The following is a 22,362-nucleotide window of genomic DNA, read 5'->3' on the forward strand; positions in this document are numbered from 1 at the left end:
CATTTCCATATTAGGAAGTTAGAGTAAAAAGAGCAAATATAGCCCAAATCAAGGTGAAGGAAGAAAAAAAAACTAGAAGAGAAATCAAGTAAACTGAAAAGTAATACCAAAAAAATCAACAAAAGTAAAGGTAATTTTCTGAAAAGAACAATAAAACTGATGAACCTCTATCCAGGCTATCCAGATTCTTTGAGAAAATCTCGGGAGGAATTGTCTGCAAAGACATGTCAAGTACAACTGGAAAGAAAAAAATGGGTTACAATAATCTGGAGACAAAAGAACACATTTTCCAATAGCTACTGTTCTCACCTCAACTATTCAAACAAGACTGGCCAACTTTAGAATGACTTAACTTACAAAACAACAATAATACACAAACAATGTTTTGGTGTGGGGATGGTGACATAGAAGTCCTAATTGAAAAGAAGATAGGAAAGGTAGGGAATAGACATAAATGAGGGAGAATAGAATGCTAATTGGATCCTTCTGTGTTTCTCTGTTTTATTGCCAACTGTACAGGGAAAGCATGTCTGCTCAAATACTCTCTCTCAAACTAGCCCTCCATAATTCACTTACACTAGACTTCTATCTTTGGGAGAATCCCTACACTCACTTTGTTTGAGCAAAGTGTGCCATTCTTTACGGGAAGGTCAATAGGTTGTCTCGAGGTTCTTTATCCCCGAAGGTCCAAATATAATTTACCCTCCTTGAATGTTTCACTCTGTGCAACTAAAGCCAATTATTTATACTTACCTGTTCAAAAATGTCCTGGAAAGCAGCTTCACCTGAGAACTTGTGGTGTGTGACCTGCTGCCTGGCATTTGTGACTTCAAAATTCACACAATAAAACTCAATACCCACTGCTTTTATTTCCTCCATCTGGTTGCCTCAAATGTCATGAAATTAATATACACTTATTCTTCTTTCCAGATCTTACTAGAGAGCAGAATCTTGTGAAGGAACACAGAAAGATGACAAGGCATAGAGAAAAAGATTAAAAAGGATCAGCTATTGATGAAAAGGGGAGATTTTTACCCAAAATATTTCAACTCCCCTCCTACATACATGGCATATTATCTTTCACATCCATTCTATAGTTTTTAGCCTCCTCATTGTCATGTTTCCCCTGAATTTTCTCTGAGAAGCAATTATTCAACTTGTCAAATTAAACATCTGAAGAGTGCCAATTGCAAATAATATTTTTACATCATTTTTAAACATATGAGAAGTAATAATTACATATTAAGATATAAAAATTATAATAAAATGTGTCATTTGGAGAGGTAAAAACACTAACATTATACATAAGGCATGTGAAGGTTATTATCTCCATTAATCTTTAATTTCTAAGCAGGCTTAGTTTTTCTTACTTTCTAGTACTCATACCTCTTAGTGAGGACTTGTCCCATCAAGCTACCTTATATCCAAATCATTTGTGAAATTTTTTACACTCTGCCATCTCTGAAACTGTAATAAACTGTAACAAATGGAATGCATTCTGTCCCCAAACAACAATGATAGCTTGTCATATACCTGGTTTTCATAGAATATTTATTTGATTTCAAAAGATGTTTCCCAACACTTATGTTTCATTATATTTTCTTTTTAACAGTAATTCAAAACACCTTGGGGTTGTTATTTTTTCTATTCCTTTTTTAGAGGCTATGGAATCAGTACAGTCAATAAATATTAAAATATATTAGAATATCACATTGGTTTATTTTTAATGATGCCTCTTTGAGTAAAAAGATGGGGATAATCTGTTGCTTGCCTGTGAGAAGACTCTGAATTAGTGTCAGTCCTGACCTCCCTATTTGATAGCAACCTTATCACAGAACACTGGGCAAAAATGTTCTTGTGTACATTTCAAAGGGAATATTTTAAGAAATAATAATGTAAGTTATGAGTATTATCATCTAAAGTTTTCCTTACTTTGCTAGTCAGAACCGTCTCATATGTAATAAACTGAAATTTTGGTTTGTCTATTTAGAATAGCACATTAATTCTCCTCATGCTCACTAACTACACAAACAAGAATTCAGAGATGCTGGGTACTTCAGGCCGACCAATGTCATCAAGGAAAAAGAATAAAACAAATAAATTGGGGAGAGGGTAGTAAAAACAGAAATAATTTTTTTTAAAAAAGAGTGTCATTTGTGAAAGAGAAAGTGGATCACCCAGAAACAACTCTGCTTCTAACCAGAGCACTAAATCATCCCTACTATGTTTCTCAATCTAAACCCTGCAGAGCAGAAGGCGTTCAATGAAAAATATTGCCAATCAAGAAATCAATACCCACAAAAATGCGGTTTTTAAAATTAACGGAACATACAAACATATCCACACACAAAAAAGCTGAGGGAGATTATCATCACCAGAAATACTTTACAACAAGTGCTAAAGAATCTTCTTCAAATTGACAGTAAAAGACACTAAACAACAATGTGAGTACATATGAAAGAATGAAACTTATTTTATATGGTTAGATTAAAGACAAAGATATAATACTTTAGTACTGTAATGGTGGTATGCAAGTATGTCTTAATTTTAGTGTAAACGTTAAAAGACAAAAGTTTTAAGAAAGCTGTAAGAATAAAAATTTTAATTGAGACATAATATAAACAAATGTAAATTGTAACATCTATATTATAAAGTGTACAAGTACAGAAATAAAAGTGTAGATGTGATTGATGTTAAGGTGTTAACTTAAACACATTATTGTACCAATAAAAGAATTTATATAAGCTTTATGGTGATCACACACACACACACACACATATACATAAATACCTATAGATTATACTTTAAATGTGTATGGATTAAAATCCCCAATCTGAAGCTACAGAGTAGCTGAATGGATTAAAACAAAACAGAACAAAAAAACCAAGACTCTACTACATGCTGTCTACAAAAGACTAAGTTTAGATTTAGGGACATAATCACTCTGAAAGTGAAAACACAGAAAAGGGTCTTCCATGCAAACAGCAAATGATAGCAATCAAGTACGGCTATACTTCACCAGACAAAATAGTCTTTAAACCAAAAATGATTAGAAGAGACAAAGAAAGATAACATACACAGATATAAAATAATCAATTCATCAAAAAGACATAACAGTTATAAATACATACGCACCCAACATCAGAGTATCTATATACATTTAAGATATTAATACAACTGATGGGAGAAACAGGGAACAATACAACAACAATAGGGCATTTCAGTACTCTAATTTTTTTTACATTTTTTTGATTGAGTTATAGTCAGTTTACAATGTTGTGTCAAATTCCAGTGTAGAGCACAATTTTTCAGTTATACACATACATATATTCATTGTTGTGTTCTTTTTCGCTGTGAGCTACCACAAGATCTTGTATATATTTCCCTGTGCTATACAGTATGAACTTGTTTATCTATCTTACGTATATTAGTTAGTACCTGTAAATCTCAAACTCCCAGTTTATCCCTTTCCACCCTTGGTAACCATAAGTTTGTTTTCTATGTCTGTGAGGCTGTTTCTGTTTTGTAAGTAAGTTAGTCTGTCTTTTTTTTTTTTTAGATTTGTATATTTTTGATAATAATCTTTTATCACGTATATCTTTGGCAAACATTTTCTCCCAGTCTGCCTTTTATTCTCATTCTCTTGACATTGTCTTTCACAGAGCAGATTTAACTTTACTGAGGTCCAGTTTATTATTTTTATTTTATGCATTGTGCATTTGGGGTACTAAAGAGGCGTTGCTATATGCAATGTCATCCCTACTTTCTCTTCCATTATCTTCTAGGAGTTAAGTTTTGAATTTTGCATTTAGGTCTATGATCCATTTTTGAGTTAGGTTATATGAAGGGTGCAATGTCTATTAATATTCTTTTTTTGCAAGTGGATTTTGACCTGTTTCAGCACCATTTGTTGAAAGCACTGTCTTTGCACCCTTGCTCTTTTGTCAAAGTTGAATATATTCATGTGAGTCTGTTTCAGGGCTCTTTATTATTTTTAAGAGACTATTCAGATAATTCAATATCAAATAAACAGTCGCCTAAAGCCTCAAATATTTTTATTCAAAACTTGGGATTTGAGTTTAGAATGAATTCATTTGGACTAGTATGGATGAATGATTTTCTATAGACAGCCCTGGTCCTGTAGGCAGAAGACAGAAAGTGTGGTGGAAACACACTCAAGCAGGTCATTCCAAACATGATGAATCTTGCCCTGGGGATGTAAACACCAAAAACCATTTACACCTTGCATTACATGAATAGTTAAAGAGGTTTCCACAAAGTTCTAAGACCTTGCCTTGTAGCGGCTACTTTCTCTCTCAGGAATTATCAATTCTGATGGAAAGGCTTTGTGTTAGAAGCCGGTATTCTGGAGAGATACGTCTGAGAAACATCCACTTTTTGAATGAGGAATTTTATTCCCTACACTTGGAACCTAATCATGCGAGAGCCCCCTTTTTCTAGCTGGACTTGTGTTTTAAAGAAACCTGAATGTCACGTGACTAGCAAGGTGGTATAATTCCAGTGCAGGGAGGGGCGTGACACTGTTTCCCTTTTGACTCATGCCAGAGAAAGAGCTTCTATTTTCTTATCAGTATTAAATCTTTTCTGGAAAATGGCTATTGATTGCATAAGAATCAGAGCAGTGAGGGCATACAATTAATGATACCCATTTTAAAGTATTTAACTCCAAAACTATCTGTCAGAGGGCCATAGAAGCAGACAAAAGCTCTACATAAGCTTCCAATTACTTATCTCTGGGACTCTAGGTATGGTTTGTATGGAATGCTAGGCAGCATTAAAAAGGTGTAGAAATATAAACAAACACAAGGACAGATCCAGTTGTTCCGTGTTTTAGTCTCTTGGTATTGGTTATTTTCCTTTTAGTTATTTTAGGAACTATGTACTGGTAAATTATTGTGGTTTTAATATGCATTCCCTGATGACTAATAATGTTGAACATAGTTAAATTTTTATGATATCATTGGTTGTGTGTATCTTCTTTTTCTGTTCCGGTCCTTCACACAATCTAAAAATAGGGGTTATAGGTTTCTTATTACTAAACTAGTCTCTACATATGTTAGATACAGTTGTTTTGCCATATGTATGCTTTATATATAATGAATATACAAATAGATATAAATAATTATATATTAATGTATAAACTTTGTATTTGTAAAAAATTATATGTAAAATATACAACACTGAGTATATATAAACTTTTATATATAAATAGGTAAAAATTTCACCTAGTTTTTGGATTGTCTTTTCAATTTTAAAATGGTGAAATCCCATGAGAAGATATAACATTTTGACAAGATCCAATTTTTAATTTTTTTCTTAAAATTCTTACTAATTGTGTCATATCTCATAAATACTGATCTACCTCCAATTCGAAAAAATTATTCTAGAATTGTCATAGTTTTATCATAGAGGTCTCTGACTCATTTTGAGTTAATTTTTTTAATAGCATGTGGTAATGGTTGAGGTTCACATTTTTTCTCTTATGCATATCCAATTGATGTAGCGTAATTTGTTAAAAAGTCTATTTACCCAATTAAATATCTTGACATCTTTTTAAAAAATTTATATATTTATGTTTATTTCTGCTTTGTCTATTATTTTTAATGATCTATAGGTTTATCCTTATGTCAACAACACAGAATTGATGAGAGCTTTATAGTAAGTTTTGAATTTAGATAAAGTACTCAAATCGTTTTGTTCTTTTTAGAGAAATTTGCTATTCCAGGTTTCTTTAAATTTTTATATTCCTGTATAAATTTTAAAATGGGATTATAAATTATATCAATCATCCTATTTAATTTTTATTGGACTTACATTGAAATTAAAAAGTAAACATAGCAAAAAAATTGAATATTTTAACCCATCAATATGGTATTTCTCTCCATTTATTTATGTATTAAATTTTTCTCTGAAATGTTTTCTGGTTTTGATATACAGTTTAAATGCTTTACAAATCTATCGTTTTAAATATATATATTTAAATTTACCTCTGAAATTTTGTTTTTAGGCAATATTTTACATAGCATGTTGTTTCTAATTTCAACTTTAGAGTTTTCTATTATAAAAATGAAATTACTTCTTGTATTAAAATTATACCCTGTGAACTTGCTAAATTAACTGCATAGGTAGGTCTATTAGATTTTTTGTAGAGCACTTAAGATTTTCTACCTATACAATCATGCTACTGCACATAAATGTATTTTTGCAATTTTGCTTCCTCCTTTCTAATCTGTATGGATTTTTTTTCTTTTTCTTACTTTATTGCAATGGTTAGAACCTAGGGTACAATGCAGAAATGGGAGTGGACAGTCTTTACTGGTTCTAAACCTGGAGAGTATTCACTTTTAAGAATAATAGCTGTAGGTTTTACACAGATGCTGTATATCAGGTTGAGTAATTTCCTTTATATTCTTCATTTGCTAAAATATTTTTAAAGTATTATGTATCTAAATTAAAAGTAACTAATTTTATGCATTTATTGGAATGATTCTGTGATTCTTCTCTGTATTTTGTTAATATAGTGAATTATATTGATTAAATTTTGAATGTTAAATGAATCTTTTATTTCTGAGATGAACTCCACTTGGTCATGATAAATTCTTATTAGATTCATTGGGCCTGCAGTTATTTTTGACAGAAATTTTAACTCCAAATTTCATTTCTTTAACTGATGTATGATAATTCTGATTTTCTATTTTTCTTCTGTCAGATTTTATAATATTTTTGTAAAAAATTGGTTTTTAAGTTGTTAAATTTATTGGCTTTAATTTGATCATAATGCTTTATCCTGTCCTGTTAATATCTGTAGAATCTGTATTTCTGTATATTACTTCGTTCTTGATTTAAGCAATTTGTCTCTATTTTTCTGTCTTGTTCTCATCTTCTTTACTTTCTCCATCTTCCCCTCCTTATTATTCTGAGATAATAGTTTTATTGATCTCTCCAAAAATCAGCTTTCTGTTTCATCTTTTAAATTTTTTTTTTCTTTTTGTATTTTATTGATTTTTTTTTCTCATCCTTAATTCCTGTGTTTTGGTTATTTTATACTTAATTTGCTTTTTTTCCTATGTTGATAAATCAAAACATTTGATAATTGATTTTTAGACATTGTTTCATTTTAGACTATATTTATATATATCTAAATTTCCATTAAAGACTTTTATTGCTTCTCAAAGTCAAGTGGCAAGATGACATAGTCAAACACTATAAGGAGAGCATAGTAAGAGATTATTTCTAGATGTAGACTTCTGTAGGAAAACCACAACTCGTGCAATACACTAGAACTAGTGAGAGCTGAATATTTTAGAGTATAGTGGGTGTCTAGAGTGGAAATGAGCCATTAGAAGAGGAAAAATTATTATAAAATAAAGAAAACTTAAGAGAGACACTACATGGACCCATCTGATAAGATCATCTGATAAGAAATAGGAACTAGGGACTACAATTTATTCAATCTGTCCCCTTAGACTCTGCTAACACTCCTCTTCCTCTCTCATCCAAGGTGTGAAAAGGGACAAAGCAAATCAAAACAAAACAAAACTTGTAATAAGAAAGAAAAATGCGTTGTGACTTTCCCCCCAACTCTGAATAGTACCTAACAGTAGATAATACCTAGTGACACAAATTGGTGTACATGGCATCTGTTTCAAGTGGGTGTAATTAAATACCGAGACATAATTTTCAAACTTCTATCCTAATGGTAATGATGTGATGTTTATAAGGAAAATATGAATGTTCTCCTGATTCCCTCTTACCATATTTATATAGCTGGATAATAAAGATTTCAAATTTACTAAATATGTATTATATACCATGGTAAATAAACATCAGCAACTTCAGTCTTGGGGGAGAAAGAGAAAAACAAACATCCATGATATTTCATCAGTGCTATAACTTTACAGAAGTATTGAATCATTCCTGTGATAACCCTCAAGAGATTAAATTAAAGGAATAAGCCTCAAACCTGTCTTATAGATCTCTTTAACATTACTGGCTTTATTCCTATAATTATAACCACACACACACAGGCTGCTGTAGATTGCCTGTGGGTTTTTTATTTTTCCCTCATACTCCTGTTGTGCTTTTAATTCAAGTTATCCCCAGCAATGCTTTCCTAAAAGGTTCTTTTGGATGAACAGTTCATGGGAGAGTCAGAAGTATTCCACATCTATTTGCTGCTCCAAAGCACAGTCTCAGGAAAACAAAAGGAAACACCCTGAAGGATCACTTGATGTTTCAAAGAAATGTAAAACCTTGCAGAAGTGGGCACTATGATCAGTTATATGTATGTACGCATGTATATATATATATTTAAATCAGTATTAAAGAATTTAGAGTTTTGAACACTTTTACATAATTTTTGATCTTAGCAGTTGAAATTTTTAAATTCAAGTTCTAGATTAATTTTCTTGGTTGTTATTTTTAAAAGAGGAAATTCAGAGAAATCCATATGATAATTTGAGGGCACACTGAGGGTTTTAAGTCTTTTTTTTTTCTGTATTTGTGAGAAGACATTTCAGCAAATGAAAATACTATGAGATTCCAAATCATACATAAATTGTTTAGATGTATAATTCCCCTTAGTACTTGTATAAACTTGAATTCTAGCTTCCTTATTTGTAAAATGGGGATGATGATATAATAATACATACCTTATCAGGTCATGGTAAAGATGAAATCATTGGTAAATGAAATTTTTTTAGTATTGTGCATAGAACATACAATTAGTACATAGTATCTCAACATTTAACTCAAAATATGAAAAATAATGCCACAAATGTTAATTTTACAATGTTTCCTTTCTTATAAATATTTAAAGAAAAAGGAAAACCTAAAAAATCACCCTTGATGGGTTCTGACACTATCCACGTACTCTCATGACCTTAGTCATAAATCACTTTTTCTAATATGCTTTTTTAATCGCTTTTTCCTTTCAAACTGTAGTTGACATACTTTTGCAAACAAAGCCTCGTAGAGATTTTTCTTAAATAATTTAAAGCTTGAAGGAGGGAATTTTGGAAGAAACTCTTTAACTAAAAGGTATGTGAAAAGGTGGACTCAATATCTTTCCTTCACTCCAAAAACCCTGTGTATCTAAACACAGATATGGGGGAGTGTGTGTGTGTGTCTGTGTGTCTGTGGGTGTGTTTATGTGTGGAGAGAGAGAGAAGGACAGAGAGAGAGAGATACAGGGAGGGAGAAAGAATGAAACAAGTCACAAGGAGTTTTTATGGATTAAAAGAAGATCAGAAAAAAAGGACCTGCTTTGAAAGATCTTTTTCCACAGGGAGGTATTTTCCAAAGTGATTTTCCATCATTGTAACTAGTGCAGCACTGATCCAGATGTTCAGAGATGCTGAGGCTTGTGCCAATGTTTAAGAAACATTCTAAACCAGAAATTACGTGTTCTACAGTTTTGATTCTCTAGTTTTTCTACCGTTTTTTATTATCATCATAATGAAAAGCTATCTTTAAATTTGTTTACATCATTTGCTCAGAGTCTTCCATATAAACATAGACTAGGTTTGGATATTCTCAATTTATATATAAAGAAGCATGTTGCTTAGCTCTGTTTTGTACGTAGAACAAACATACCAATTCCCATATTTCTTCATTAAACTTATGTAATTCTGATAGGAGTTCTTCAACCAGTCTCCCTGTGGCAGAACACAAAATTTAAAGGTAAAAATCAATAACTCAGGAACATGTTGGTGTCTATTTTCTTATAAAACAGTTGGTTTTTCTTCAGAAATATTTGTTGGAGTACCATTCTGTGTAGTTGACAAGTTAGAATCATAAATTCTTTATACTGGATATTCTTTGCATAAATTTCATTATTTTTGCTCTTGATATAAAGCAAATAGACCCATCATTATTAATGTCACTTGCCAGTTGAAGAAGGTAGCTCAGAGAGGATGCTCTGCTCAGTGCTCACAACAAAAAGCCAAAAGGACTGGTGAGACTGGATGCTCATCTTCCTGGTCACTAGATGAGGGATCTGTCCAATACATCATATTGTTCCTTAGTGGTACTATTAAAAAAATTCATTGAAATTTACCATCTTTTAGGCAAACTATGATTTTGCTGCGGAGGGTATTTGGTTATGGGTAAAAAGTGATGCTCTCAACATATTCACTCTCTGCTCCTAGGTACACTACATCAAAATGGCAGCACTGTTTTAACTGAGTATTTACAGAAGTAGGTCATTCTTTAATCACATGGATTTTGTCAACAGTCAACGGAAACCTACTAGCTCTCTAACATGTTTGTAACATATCAACAGGACCCTCTAAAAGATGTCTTTAGAGTAATTGGGGGAAAAAGTGAAGTTTTTATATAAAATAATCTGTCTTCCTGTATTCAGATGCCCAGTGTTGTGCTTAAGTTCTCTGTTTCCGGTCCCTTCATGTTCTGAATCTTGACCACACATGCCAAGGAGAGTCACAGAAACTACTTTCAACTAATTCAGGTATACTTTGCTATGATTAAAGCATTTTTTAAATTTCAAGAATAAATATTTAGTTCCACTGAATGTATGGAATGTTCATGTGTGATTGGGACTTACACGTGAATTATACCCCTGTGGAGAAGGGAGAGACTTGCTTAGTGTTACACAGGTAGCTAGAGGCAGGGGTGGAGAGTGACATATCTTTTATAGAGATGGACAAGAGCTGGAATATCATTTCTTCAGTGAATGATGTTGCATAATTCCGAAGAGCATGAAATTTGTTATCGGTCAGGTTCATCTTAGATTGGTATTTAATATCTTCATGATTTAGTGTAATTAACTGAACCTTCCTATTTCTCATTTTCCAGTATGTAAAATGAGTATCAGAATAGGAGCTACAGGGTTGTTGTGAGTTAAATGCCTGCAAAATGTTTACAAATGTTCCCGACATAAAATATACGTTCATTAAATATCATTTGAAATATGATGCCCTTAATCTTAAAACATAGGTTAACTCTGTAATAAATCTTCTATGACCTACATTATTTTCAATGTATAAATCTCTCTAAATCTTAAAAAACTTCCATTAAAGATGTATTATGTTCAGTATCATTTCAGATGAACTGAGTGTCTGTTGTGTACTCTGAACTCACCTCAACCTCATGGAAAATCAGAACAATGTCACGGAATTTGTTTTTGTGGGGCTGTGGGGAAATAAGAAAATAGAGCTACTGTTCTTTTCCTTGTTCCTGCTCTGTTACCTGGCCGTCTTAATGGGGAATTCCATCATCTTCCTCACCATCACCTGCAGCCATCTGATCCGACAACCAATGTACTACTTCCTCTGCCATCTTTCCCTCATGGACCTCTGCTACACCTCCACCGTGGTCCCCAGGCTAATCAGGGACTTAGCTGCAGCGAGAAAAAACATTTCCTATAACAACTGTATGGCCCAGCTCTTCACCGCCCACTTGCTGGCAGGTGTGGAAATCTGCATCTTGGTGTCCATGGCCTTTGACCGCTACGTGGCCATCGTCAAGCCGCTGCACTACGTGGCCATCATGAGCCGGCAGAGGTGTAACGTGCTGGTGGTCCTGGCCTGGGCCGTGGGGTTTTGGCATTCTGTTGCTCTGCTTCTCATGGTACTCAGTTTACCCTTCTGTGGTCCTAATCAGATAGACCACTACCTATGTGATGTGAAGCCTCTTTTGAAACTGGTGTGCAAAGACATTCACGTCGTGAGTATCTTAGTGATAGCAAATTCGGGGATGGTGGTGGTTGTCATTTTTCTTGTGCTGGTGGTTTCTTACATACTCATATTGTGTAATCTCAGAACCCGCTCCTCTGCTGGGCGACGGAAAGCCCTCTCAACCTGTAGTTCTCACATCATGGTGGTGGTTTTATTCTTCGTTCCCTGCATCTATACCTATGTTCTTCCTGCGGGCACTGAGAACAAGGATAAGGGGATCTCTGTGTTTTACACTGTGATTGCCCCCATGCTGAATCCTCTCATCTACACCCTCCGAAACATGGAGATGAAAGTCGCCATGCGGAAGGTATGGTCTCAAGTGGCACATTCAGATTTAAAGTAAATAAGGTGATTTTTTCAATCCATGTCCTTAGGACGCTTATCATTTGAGATGTTATAGAAAGCACGTAAGCTTTCTTTGAGGAGTGGGACTAAATGACCTCTGACATTATGTGAGCCAAAGAAGCAAATTACTGTGTCTCAGATGGTAATCTGCGCTCTAAAAGGTCCAGCTAGATCTAGACGTGAGCACTTGGATTTGAGGAATGCAAAAAATATATCCTTCTAAAGCATATATCTGATCATATTATAGATCTCTCCAAAAATTGCTATGGAACAATATTTTCCTCAGGAAAAAAAAATCCAACCTTCTCACTTGTCCATCAGAATTTTCTGAAACTAGTTCGAATATAATTAGCTCATCTCAGAAGTCACCACATTGAAAGAAAGTATGGTGTTACAATGATAAGCTATGGAATCAAGGACTCCTGGGTGACTGCTGACTTTGTAAGTTTTTATGTCATTGTCTTGGCAATTAGCTTTAACTACATTAGTTTCCATTTTAAAAACATCTATGAAATAAGATAATATACATCATAAAATGTAATATTGAGTGGGCTAACACTTGTGAGTGTTTTGCCAGGGGCATGGCTACCAGATACTCATGTTAGGTTCTTTTCTTCTTTCTTTACCTTTCATCCCTTGATTCCCTTTGATTGGATGCTTTCATCCAGCTACATTGGACTCCCCTACATCCTCTAAACCTACCCTAAAATCTGTCAGCTCTCTGAGTATTTTCTTCTGTCGCCTCTGACTAGGATGCCCCCACCCCTATGTCTTACGTGTAATTCACACTTCAGAGGTGATCTTATTCAGGATTATTTTGCAGATCCAGCAACAGGCCAGAAGTATTTTTGATTCCTTCCCTGATCTCGTTATTGCTTTTCAGCTGTGCACTTAACTGTACATCACATAACCCTATGCTCTGTGCTAGTGTTTCTTCTTGTGAACTGCGTTTTACCTGTTTGACTGAGGCAAAGATTCTATGTCACATCTTTGTTTGTATCTCTCTGTTTTCTAGCAATATGTCTGGCACAAATTAAGATGCAATTAAACAGTTATAAAAGTAAATTAAAAGATGCTATATTCTCTTTTGTATTTGACAATATATATTGTTATCACATATCTGAAACTTACCCTTATTATCAATCATTCATTAATACTTTTTTTTCTTTTTGGCAGGAATATTTAAGTTCTACTCTCCTAGCGAATTCCAGTTATACTATACGGTGTTATATCCTATAGTCACCATGTTGAACCTTAGATCCTCAGACAGTGTTCATCTTAAAGCTGAAAGTTTGCAATCTTTTACCAAATTTCCCTGACTTCCTACATCCTCAATGCCTGAAACCTCTTTTCCACTTTCTATGAGTTTGAACTTTTAAAATTATTTTTTTAGACTCCACACATAAATGATTCCATGTAGTGGTTGCTTTTCTCTGCCTGACATTTCACTTAGTGTAATGTCCTCAAGGTCCACCCATGTTGTCATAAATGGCATGGATTCCTTCTTTGGGAATGAATTGGCTGACTAATATTCCACTGTGCATTTATACCACGTCTATGTCCATTCATCCACTGAAGGACACTTAGGTTGTTTCCATATCCTGGCTATTTTAAATAGAAGAGTATGAAGGTTCCTTAAAAATAGAGTTACCATATGATCTGGCAATCTCACATCTGGACATATATCCAGAAGGAAAACTAATTTGCAAAGATACATGCACTCCATTGTTCATAGCAGGGCCATTTACAATAAACAAGATGTGGAAACAACCTAAATGTCCATCAACAAATGACTGGATAAAGAAGTTGTGGCATATATACATATATATATATATATGTGTATATATATATATATGTATGTATGTGGCATATATACATATATTATTTATATATATATATATAAATAATAATACTCAGCCATAAAAAAGAAAGAAATAATGCCATTTGCAGCAATATGGATGGATCTAGAGATTATCATATTAAGTGAAATAAGTCAGACAAAGACAAATGTCATATGATATCACTTGTATGTGGAATCTAAAAGAAATGATACAAGTGAACTTATTTACAAATCAGAAATAGACTCAGAGACATAGAAATGATTAGAAGCCAATCCTGTAAATAAATTCATATAATCCATGACATAAAAAGTATTAGAAAGGGCATCTAAAAAAAGGGGGTATTTAGAACAAAATCAATTCTCAGCAGAACAATTCCAGATGACCTGTGACAAACTCATAAATGGTGTGCTAGCATACATCTCTAACAAGTGTCCTGGTGTGTGTGTATGTGTGTGTGTGTTTGTGTGTGAGTGATGGGTAGAGATAGGACCAGTGAGGTCCTTCTGTGTATTGACACATGTGAGCTCAAGTGAAGTAAGATCACCATCAGGCTAAATCATGTTGAAATGAACCACCAGCAAAACACTGGGTTCTGATATCCTTCATTCTTAAGAGATAGAATCTCTCATCTCCTCAAGTTTGCTTAACTTTCAAAGCATGGAAGTAATTCTAAACTGATTTAAAAAAAATCTGTTTCATTCACAAAAGGCACACAATTATTCTTCTGCTCCTTAGTAGCTGTCTGAGCTAGTCATTTAATTTCTAGAGGCTCATGTTCTTATCAGCACAGTAGAGGAAATTCTACTTCTGTCAAAATATGCAATATTGTGGGATGAAATTGTGTAATAAATTTGAAGCACTATGTAATTTCTCAATAAATAGTTGTTATTACAATTATTTTGTGCCATATAAGATAACATAAAAATTGATTTCCTGAAGTCTTACATGTTTGATGGAATCTTTTAATATATGGATTTGAGTCTGAGAGAAGGAATTGGTGACCTGAACTTAAGGGTGTGCATTTTGGGCTGAGTGTATATGACCTGCAGAAATGAAGTGGCATAGAAGAAAAACAAAATGGTAAAAAAAAATTATGTTACACATTATTTGATGATTTTCTCTGATATTTTTATTATATTCTCAATGATAAATCATTTCTGCTTTGAAATGTGTATGGAGAACAGAATGTCTGTCATTTTTCCTTTTCTCCTTCCTCCATTCCTCAACCATCAATTCCAGGAAGGTTAGTCCCTGCCGAAAATGAACCTGGTTCCTGTCTTAATATTGCAGGTCACTGATTCCATTGCTCAGTCTACACACAGACAGATGCCATCTACCCCAGAAGGCCACTCTAGATAAGGACCCATATTTGGGCTGTAGCTGCTTGCCTTTGGTTCTCTTTGTCTTTCCTCATCTCAGGTTTTCTCAAACACTAACTTACACTGTTCCATGCTACTTTATTTTTCCTCCTTTCCTGTGAAAGCAAGCTGATGGCCGGGCAGGCACACTTTCCTGAACTTTGTCTACCTAGAGCATCATTGGGCCCCCAGAGAAACAGTGCCTGAGCCAGGGGAACACAGAATGAGAAGTAAAGTTATAGGCAGACCATGCCCACAGCTCCGGGGATGTGACCTTGGACAGCAGCTCAGAGGCTTTTGGTGAAGCTCTGTTTAGAAGTGCCACTGGGAATATAATTTCTTAGAATATCCAAAGACCTATTAATTCTCACGTTGTCATATAAGACATTCTCTGCTCTTCTGAGCCAAATTTCTTCTTAGGCTTAGGCATAAAATAATGACTCCCAGGACTGAAAAGTGTATGTTTGCTTTTGTGAGAATTTCAAAAACTTATTTATTTATATATTTGTTTATTTTAGTCTGAAGAGCCACTGGTTCCAACCCATGATTTATGTTCCAGTCCCCATGCAGATGTATACAATTTTCTAAGACATGTTGAGATTTTCAAAGTAATTTTAGAGAATTGACCTAAATATGTTTGAATAACTGGTTTGTAAATCTCTGCATTTTATTTCAGATTTAAATACTGAGGAAGGGTCAGCAAAGTAAGTATCTCAGGTGGGAATTCTTCCTGATTCAGCCTAAAATTAATCTTGAAGCCACTAGGATCTGTTGGTCAATGAATTAGTAAAGTAACCATGTCACTTGTTTTGGAGAATATTTTTCTGTACTTTAGGGTGGTTGAACATCACTTAAATTTATTCTGTTTAGTTTAATTATTAAGTGTATTTTCTCCTGCAGCCTAAGATCATTTGATTACGATAAAATTATTCAGTTACCTTTAGTTTTAGTCATACATTATTCACGAGCAGAATTCCAGCTGAGAACAAGAACAGTTCTATTAAAATTATAAAATCTTCAAGTTGCAGTGAATTACATTGAGTTCTGATTTGGTGCTTCTATATTTTCCTCCATATTCTTTTTAAGAAATGGCCCATTTATGCTTGCATATATCCAATGACAAGTGATTTCCTGACTTTCAAAACCCTTACCATCCAAAAATAAACTAGATTTATCTGATTCAATTAAGGTAAGTTTATAGCAGAGCATACTCTGATACTTCTAGGAGAAAATTTGAACATATCATAAAAATACTACTTTGAGAAAAATTATTCTTATTATTTTGCTAGCACAACCAAAATAGAATGCAAAATTTGTGTGCACTACTACCAAAAAGTAAAAGTAATAATTTAAATATATTTTTGTAGTGCAAAAAAAAATTCCACTTAATAATTAGTATTGAGTAATACTCTAAGACAAACGACCTCATGGAGTATTTTATTTTGTTTTACTAACATGTTGTCAAAATTGACACTTTCTGATCCTCTTTATAAATCTATTTTGTGATATTTGTGTTTTGTTTTCTTTATTTCTTCATTGGCCTTGGTTATATACATGTGCATGACCATTTCAGAAACTACTCATTCAAAAAATGCACAAAGGAAAAGTAGACTAACGTGCAATTTAGAGCCATGTTATGATGCTGGGGTATTTCAAATTATTTCTTGTCTTACTCATTATACTTCTGAATTATGTAGTAGTAGATCAAACCTATAAATGTGGACAATGAGGCTTTAAGAGGTTAGCAACAAGCTCAATGTTCACAAATAGTTTGGAAGGGGAGGAAGTTAGCCCTGTTTCCTGAGCTTATTGTTAAAAATATTTGATGTATAGAACAAGAACACATTTAGTGAAAATGATGAAAAAATGTTTGGATAGTGTCTATGCTTGAACGAGGTGACTGATTTCTAATAGAACATTAGCATAATTGCTTAGATTTGAAATTCTACACTTTCATTCTGTGGAATTACAATTAAAGTGAAATAAGGTAAAAATCAGGGCACATTTCACTTAATGTCAAAACTTTGACTATTAGAAATATTTAAGTAACTGTTTTTCTTAATATATTCGGATGGTTAATGCTACGGAAACACAATTTGAATCAGAACAGTTTACCATTTAATTTATTATACTTGTTTATTATCCCTGTTTCTACCTCGTTCTCTGCTGCCACTCTTCCTGTCACTTATAAAGCAGATGCATAATATTTCTTCCTTTGTGATTTCAATTATTTGACAAATTGAGATAACTGAGAAAACATGATCAAGAATATATGTATTATTGTTTTAATGGCAATAATTCTCTCATCTGATTGTAATACATGTTCTTTTCACTTCTGCTAATAGCTCTGATCATAAGAGTATTTTCCCTCAGAATTTGGGATGGGATTTTTAAGACCTATCGTGGATTGAACATCTATGATTTCCTAGAGAAAGTGCCAGAATCTTACCTTAAGGAATGCACGTTTTGCTAAAACTGATGGAAAACATCAAAATGGTTTAGAATACAGAATCCTGGACCACATACTTATACTAACTGCAAGACACAGCCCCATAATTATTCATAAAGACAGACTGGGTGATCTGGTGATTTTTCACCTTTACATTTTTTTTAATTGAGATTAGGACTCAAAATACTTCTTCTCACTGCTATACTCCATGACACCCCATCTTGCTCTGCTCTCCAGCATGGAAAGCAGCCCCAACCTGAGTGGAAATCAGAACATCTGTCCTCCAATATTCATAGTGTGTTACTTTTTCATGCACGGGAATTACTTAGATTATCTTGACCTGAATCTCTTCTACAGGAAATTGGTGGTTAGGGTGTATTAAGTGACACCCAGGTTAAGTTGTTTACCATCCTACTTATCGAATGGTTGTCTTTAAATCGATTTGTTTTAGGTAAATTAATCTATCAGTGAGGTAAATAATGTGTCCTCTCCTAAATGAGGAATCAGCATTAACTGTAACAAGGTAAGGAAGTAACTGATCACTGAAACAAAAATCTACTAAACTTATTTAGATACTGCTAACTGCTGGACACTGTAAGCCTGATCGTGATTGTTGCTTTGTTAAAAAAAAAAAAAAGAAAACTAGACATTAGGAAGCATGGTAGCAATGCTGAATTCATAATGGGAACAAACTGAGCTTTTATTTTTTTTCTTCCTGGTGAAATTAGAGTTGAATAATAACTTAAAATAGAGTTGGTTTCTCATAGTATTGAGCATTTTAAATGCTGTACCAATTACCTATTTACCATCTAAAATGATCTTAAAGAAACAAGTTTTGAATTTGTGAATTGCTATAAATGATGGCTTCCAAGTACCCTCACTACAAAGGCATTCTGTATTTTATAGTCGTTTTGATGCCCAGGTGTGGTGCCTACATCTGGTCAGATTGTGGTTGAGAGGGCACTGTAGGGTTTACATCCCCACTCGGTGTCTTTGAATCCCTTAACACTTTATAGAATAGTTTTCGGAAAGCACTCTGTATTTTACAGGCTATTTCCTTCTGTATAAGTAATGTGTCAAGATTGTACTAAAGATGAAAAACTTGAATCCTTCATCCATTCATTACTGCAACAGTCACTGAGTGCTGACAAGAAGTCTGCCTTAGAGCTACATTCGGTATCATCTTCTTTTATTGATTTTTATTGCTTAGCTTGTGTATAAAACACATAAAATCCTAGGAAAAGTTATGAAATATGGACAATTCAAATACGATTGGGCAATTTATTTTTATCTCACATGTATTATTTGCCGTCAGAAATTTACATTGATTCTACACACAATTTTTTTAGCTGTAAAATTTAAATAGAAGAAATGAATGAAGTTGCTGATTATATTTCACGAATTTTCTTTGTTGAAATTCTATATTTTGATACATCATTTTCAACCCTTCTCTGTTTTTAATGTCCCTGAAACTATTTTAGTTTCAAATGTCCAATCTGTATTGTTTGTTCACATGGCAAGGAAGATGATCCTTTAAACAAATGAAACAATTGAAGCTGGTGTATTTTTAATACATTTGCATTCCTGAGGATATACTCCCAAATAAAATAGAGAACTTGTCAAGATCATCCTGGAAGTGTGCTTGACTTTATGGATAAGGCACATGCATTTAAAAATGTGCAAATTTTGAAATTATGTATATTATACTTTTATTGTCCTCTAAATAATATAATTAGCAATGATAATTTTTTTAAAAATCAAACTAACATTTAAATATTCTATAATCATTGACAATAATGTTGAAAATTACTTCATTTTTCCCATGACAGAATTATTAAACCATAGATTTGTAAAATAAGAGGGAAAAAAATAACTTGAATCTATGCATAAGGAACAGTGAATATTACTATTCAATGAATGTCATATAATTTTTGATAAACTTGATATTATTATCATGCTGCTATTTTTAAATACAGATTCATGATTTTTTCTTTTCAGATATTTACGCCATCTGTTTATAATAAGGGCCAATATATGAACTAGATGGAGAGCCAGAGCAATGTCTCAGAATTCATTCTTCTGGGTCTCTCTAGTGACCAGAACGTACAAACATCTTGCTTTGTGCTCTTCTTACTCTGTTATGTTGCCCTGTTGGTAGGAAACCTTCTGATTCTCATCTCCATTTGGTGCAGTCCTCTTTTTCACCAACCAATGTACTATTTCCTCAGCCACTTATCCTCCATGGATATCTGCTATACCTCCAGCGTTACGCCCAAATTAATTGGTGATTTGCTGGTGGGAAGGAAAACCATTTCCTATGGTAACTGCATGTTACAGGTCTTTTGCATGCACTTCTTTGGAATAATTGAAGTCTTAATTCTTACAGTCATGGCCTTTGATCGCTACGTTGCCATCTGCAGGCCTCTCCACTACATGATCATCATCAACAGGATGAGGTGCAATCTTCTAGTCTCAGCTGCTTGGGCTGGTGGGGCTGTTCACTCCTTTCCTCAAGTTTCTATGATAATCCAGTTGCCCTTCTGTGGTCCTAATGAAATAGATCACTATTTTTGTGATATTTTTCCTTTGCTAAAAGTTGCTTGTACTGATACCTCCATCCCTGGTGACATTATGCTTGTCAGTTCAGGAATGGTGGCCTTAGTGACATTTGTGGTTTTATTTTGTTCTTATGTCATTATATTATTCACTTTAAGAAATCACTCAGCTGAAGGAAGGCGCAAAGCCCTCTCTACCTGTGGGTCTCACATCACTGTGGTCGTCTTATTTTTTGCACCTTCAATCTTTATCTACCTTAGACCTCCTACTACTTACCCTGAGGATAAGGTATTCGCACTGTTTTACACCATCATTGCACCTATGTTCAATCCCTTAATCTATACATTGAGAAATACAGAGATGAAAAAAGCCATAAGAAAAGTTTGGTTTCAAGCATCTTTATAAAAAAAGAAAGGGTGGGGGCAGCTAAATGTGGAATCAGAGAGCTAGACTGTATCTCACAGATTAATTGTTCCCTTGTTATCATTTCATAAATGACAGACATAAGGACTTAGTAACTATGAATGAAATACTTATTCAACCATACAGAGAATAAGCTTGACATTTAGTTAAATCTGTGGGGTTTTCAGATAGGTATTTAGAAATAAGTTACATGACAAAAAGTTTGTGTAACAGAATTTGATTTAAATTAATTCTTTGATGTTAACTCCCTTGACTTCCTATCAGAGGGAAAAAATGAAAATATAGAATGAAATCAGTTACTCAAAGATTGAAAACATATTCACTTCCCTTCTGCCCAGAGGTCAGAACTGTTTTTTAATTAGTAAAGGAACTGAACCATAAAATGCAATAAATTAGTAGGAAAATCACAAGTTATTGGATTCAGAACCTTTCCTGTCATATGAGAAAAACACAAACAAAAAAGAAATAAGGGATCAAACAAACTACAATAAAAAAATACTGTGACACAAGTCTTGGAAATGAGTGGCAATAGTGAATTATCTATGTGACTGTCATGGAGAGGAGACATCTGAGAAACCTGAAAATTATTTTATAAAATGTATTTAGTTGAATCTATAGTAGGATGCAAAATAAAAACGATCTATTAGAAAACACAGCAAACACCATAAGACAAAAGAAAATGGGGAATGGGATCATATGAACAGGGTGAGTGAAACACACAAACACTTCTAGCTATGTAAATGCAATACACAAATTAAAACCGTTAAAAAAGTAATTTACACAGAGGATAAGGAGCGGAAGATTAATGAGGGAGATCTAATTAAATAGAATTTTCATAGCAGAGAGTAATTAGACAAGTTGCTATTTTGGCAGGCTACTCATGAAACAAAAATATTGCCAGATTGTAAATTCTCTTCTGAAGAAAACATCACAGGCCATTTGGCAAAGTTTAAATGGTTGAGGGGAAGCTTTTGAAAATGTCAAGTTTTATTACCAAGTTGTTTTTCATCATTTAAGAAAGAAAAATAAAACCTTCTGATTTAAATGGGCACATGGATTGAAGAACCCATGTGTCTTTCCTAAAAAAAAAAAAAAAAAAAAAGGAAGAAGAGATGAATCAAAGGAAAGGAATCAAGATGGGGCCAGTTGGTGTTAAAAGGGATTGATGCTTTATGCTTCCATCATCAAAGAAAAAGAGTCATGTGTTTCAGAGTAACTAGGAGTTCCATCTTTACCCTTTATCTAATGTTTTATTTTTACCAAATTTGCTCAGTTTAACTTTCTATGGTCCTAATAAGATAGTTCACTACTTATGAGGTATGAAGCCTTTTTTGAACCTACGTGCAAAGATATTTATGTTGTTAATATTTTAGTGATTGCTAATTCTAGGGATGGTGACGGTTGTCATTATTCTTGTCCTAGAAGTTTCTTAAACTCATATTATATAATCTTAGAACACCGTCCTCTATAGGAGGACACAGAGTTCTCTCAATTTGTAGCACACATACACACCCTACACTTACAGGATGCTATGTGGTAATTGTGCCAATAGAACTGAATGAACAACAGTTCAAGAAAATTAAATGGCACATTCAGAATTTAAGTAAATAAAATGATATTTTTGTACTTTCAATCCTGTGTCGCCAGGGCATTTATCATTTGAGGTGTTAGAA

At 33.6% G+C, this 22,362-nt stretch overlaps 2 protein-coding genes across 2 annotated transcripts; both read left to right on the forward strand.

Annotated features, from left to right (window-relative positions):
• Positions 1-11,091: 11,091 nt before the first annotated feature.
• On the forward strand, positions 11,092-12,060 carry LOC140699043 (olfactory receptor 4P4-like). Its single transcript, XM_072970813.1, has one exon. It carries the CDS (start codon positions 11,131-11,133, stop codon positions 12,058-12,060), a length of 930 nt encoding a protein of 309 aa, XP_072826914.1. The 5' UTR covers positions 11,092-11,130.
• Positions 12,061-19,753: 7,693 nt separating this feature from the next.
• Positions 19,754-20,671, forward strand: LOC102540428 (olfactory receptor 4P4-like). Its single transcript, XM_006214122.3, has one exon. The coding sequence runs from the start codon at positions 19,754-19,756 to the stop codon at positions 20,669-20,671; it is 918 nt and encodes a 305-aa protein (XP_006214184.1).
• The last annotated feature ends 1,691 nt before the right edge of the window (positions 20,672-22,362 follow it).

Source organism: Vicugna pacos, chromosome 10, assembly GCF_048564905.1.
Source record: "Vicugna pacos chromosome 10, VicPac4, whole genome shotgun sequence".
NCBI classification, from domain to species: domain Eukaryota; kingdom Metazoa; phylum Chordata; class Mammalia; order Artiodactyla; family Camelidae; genus Vicugna; species Vicugna pacos.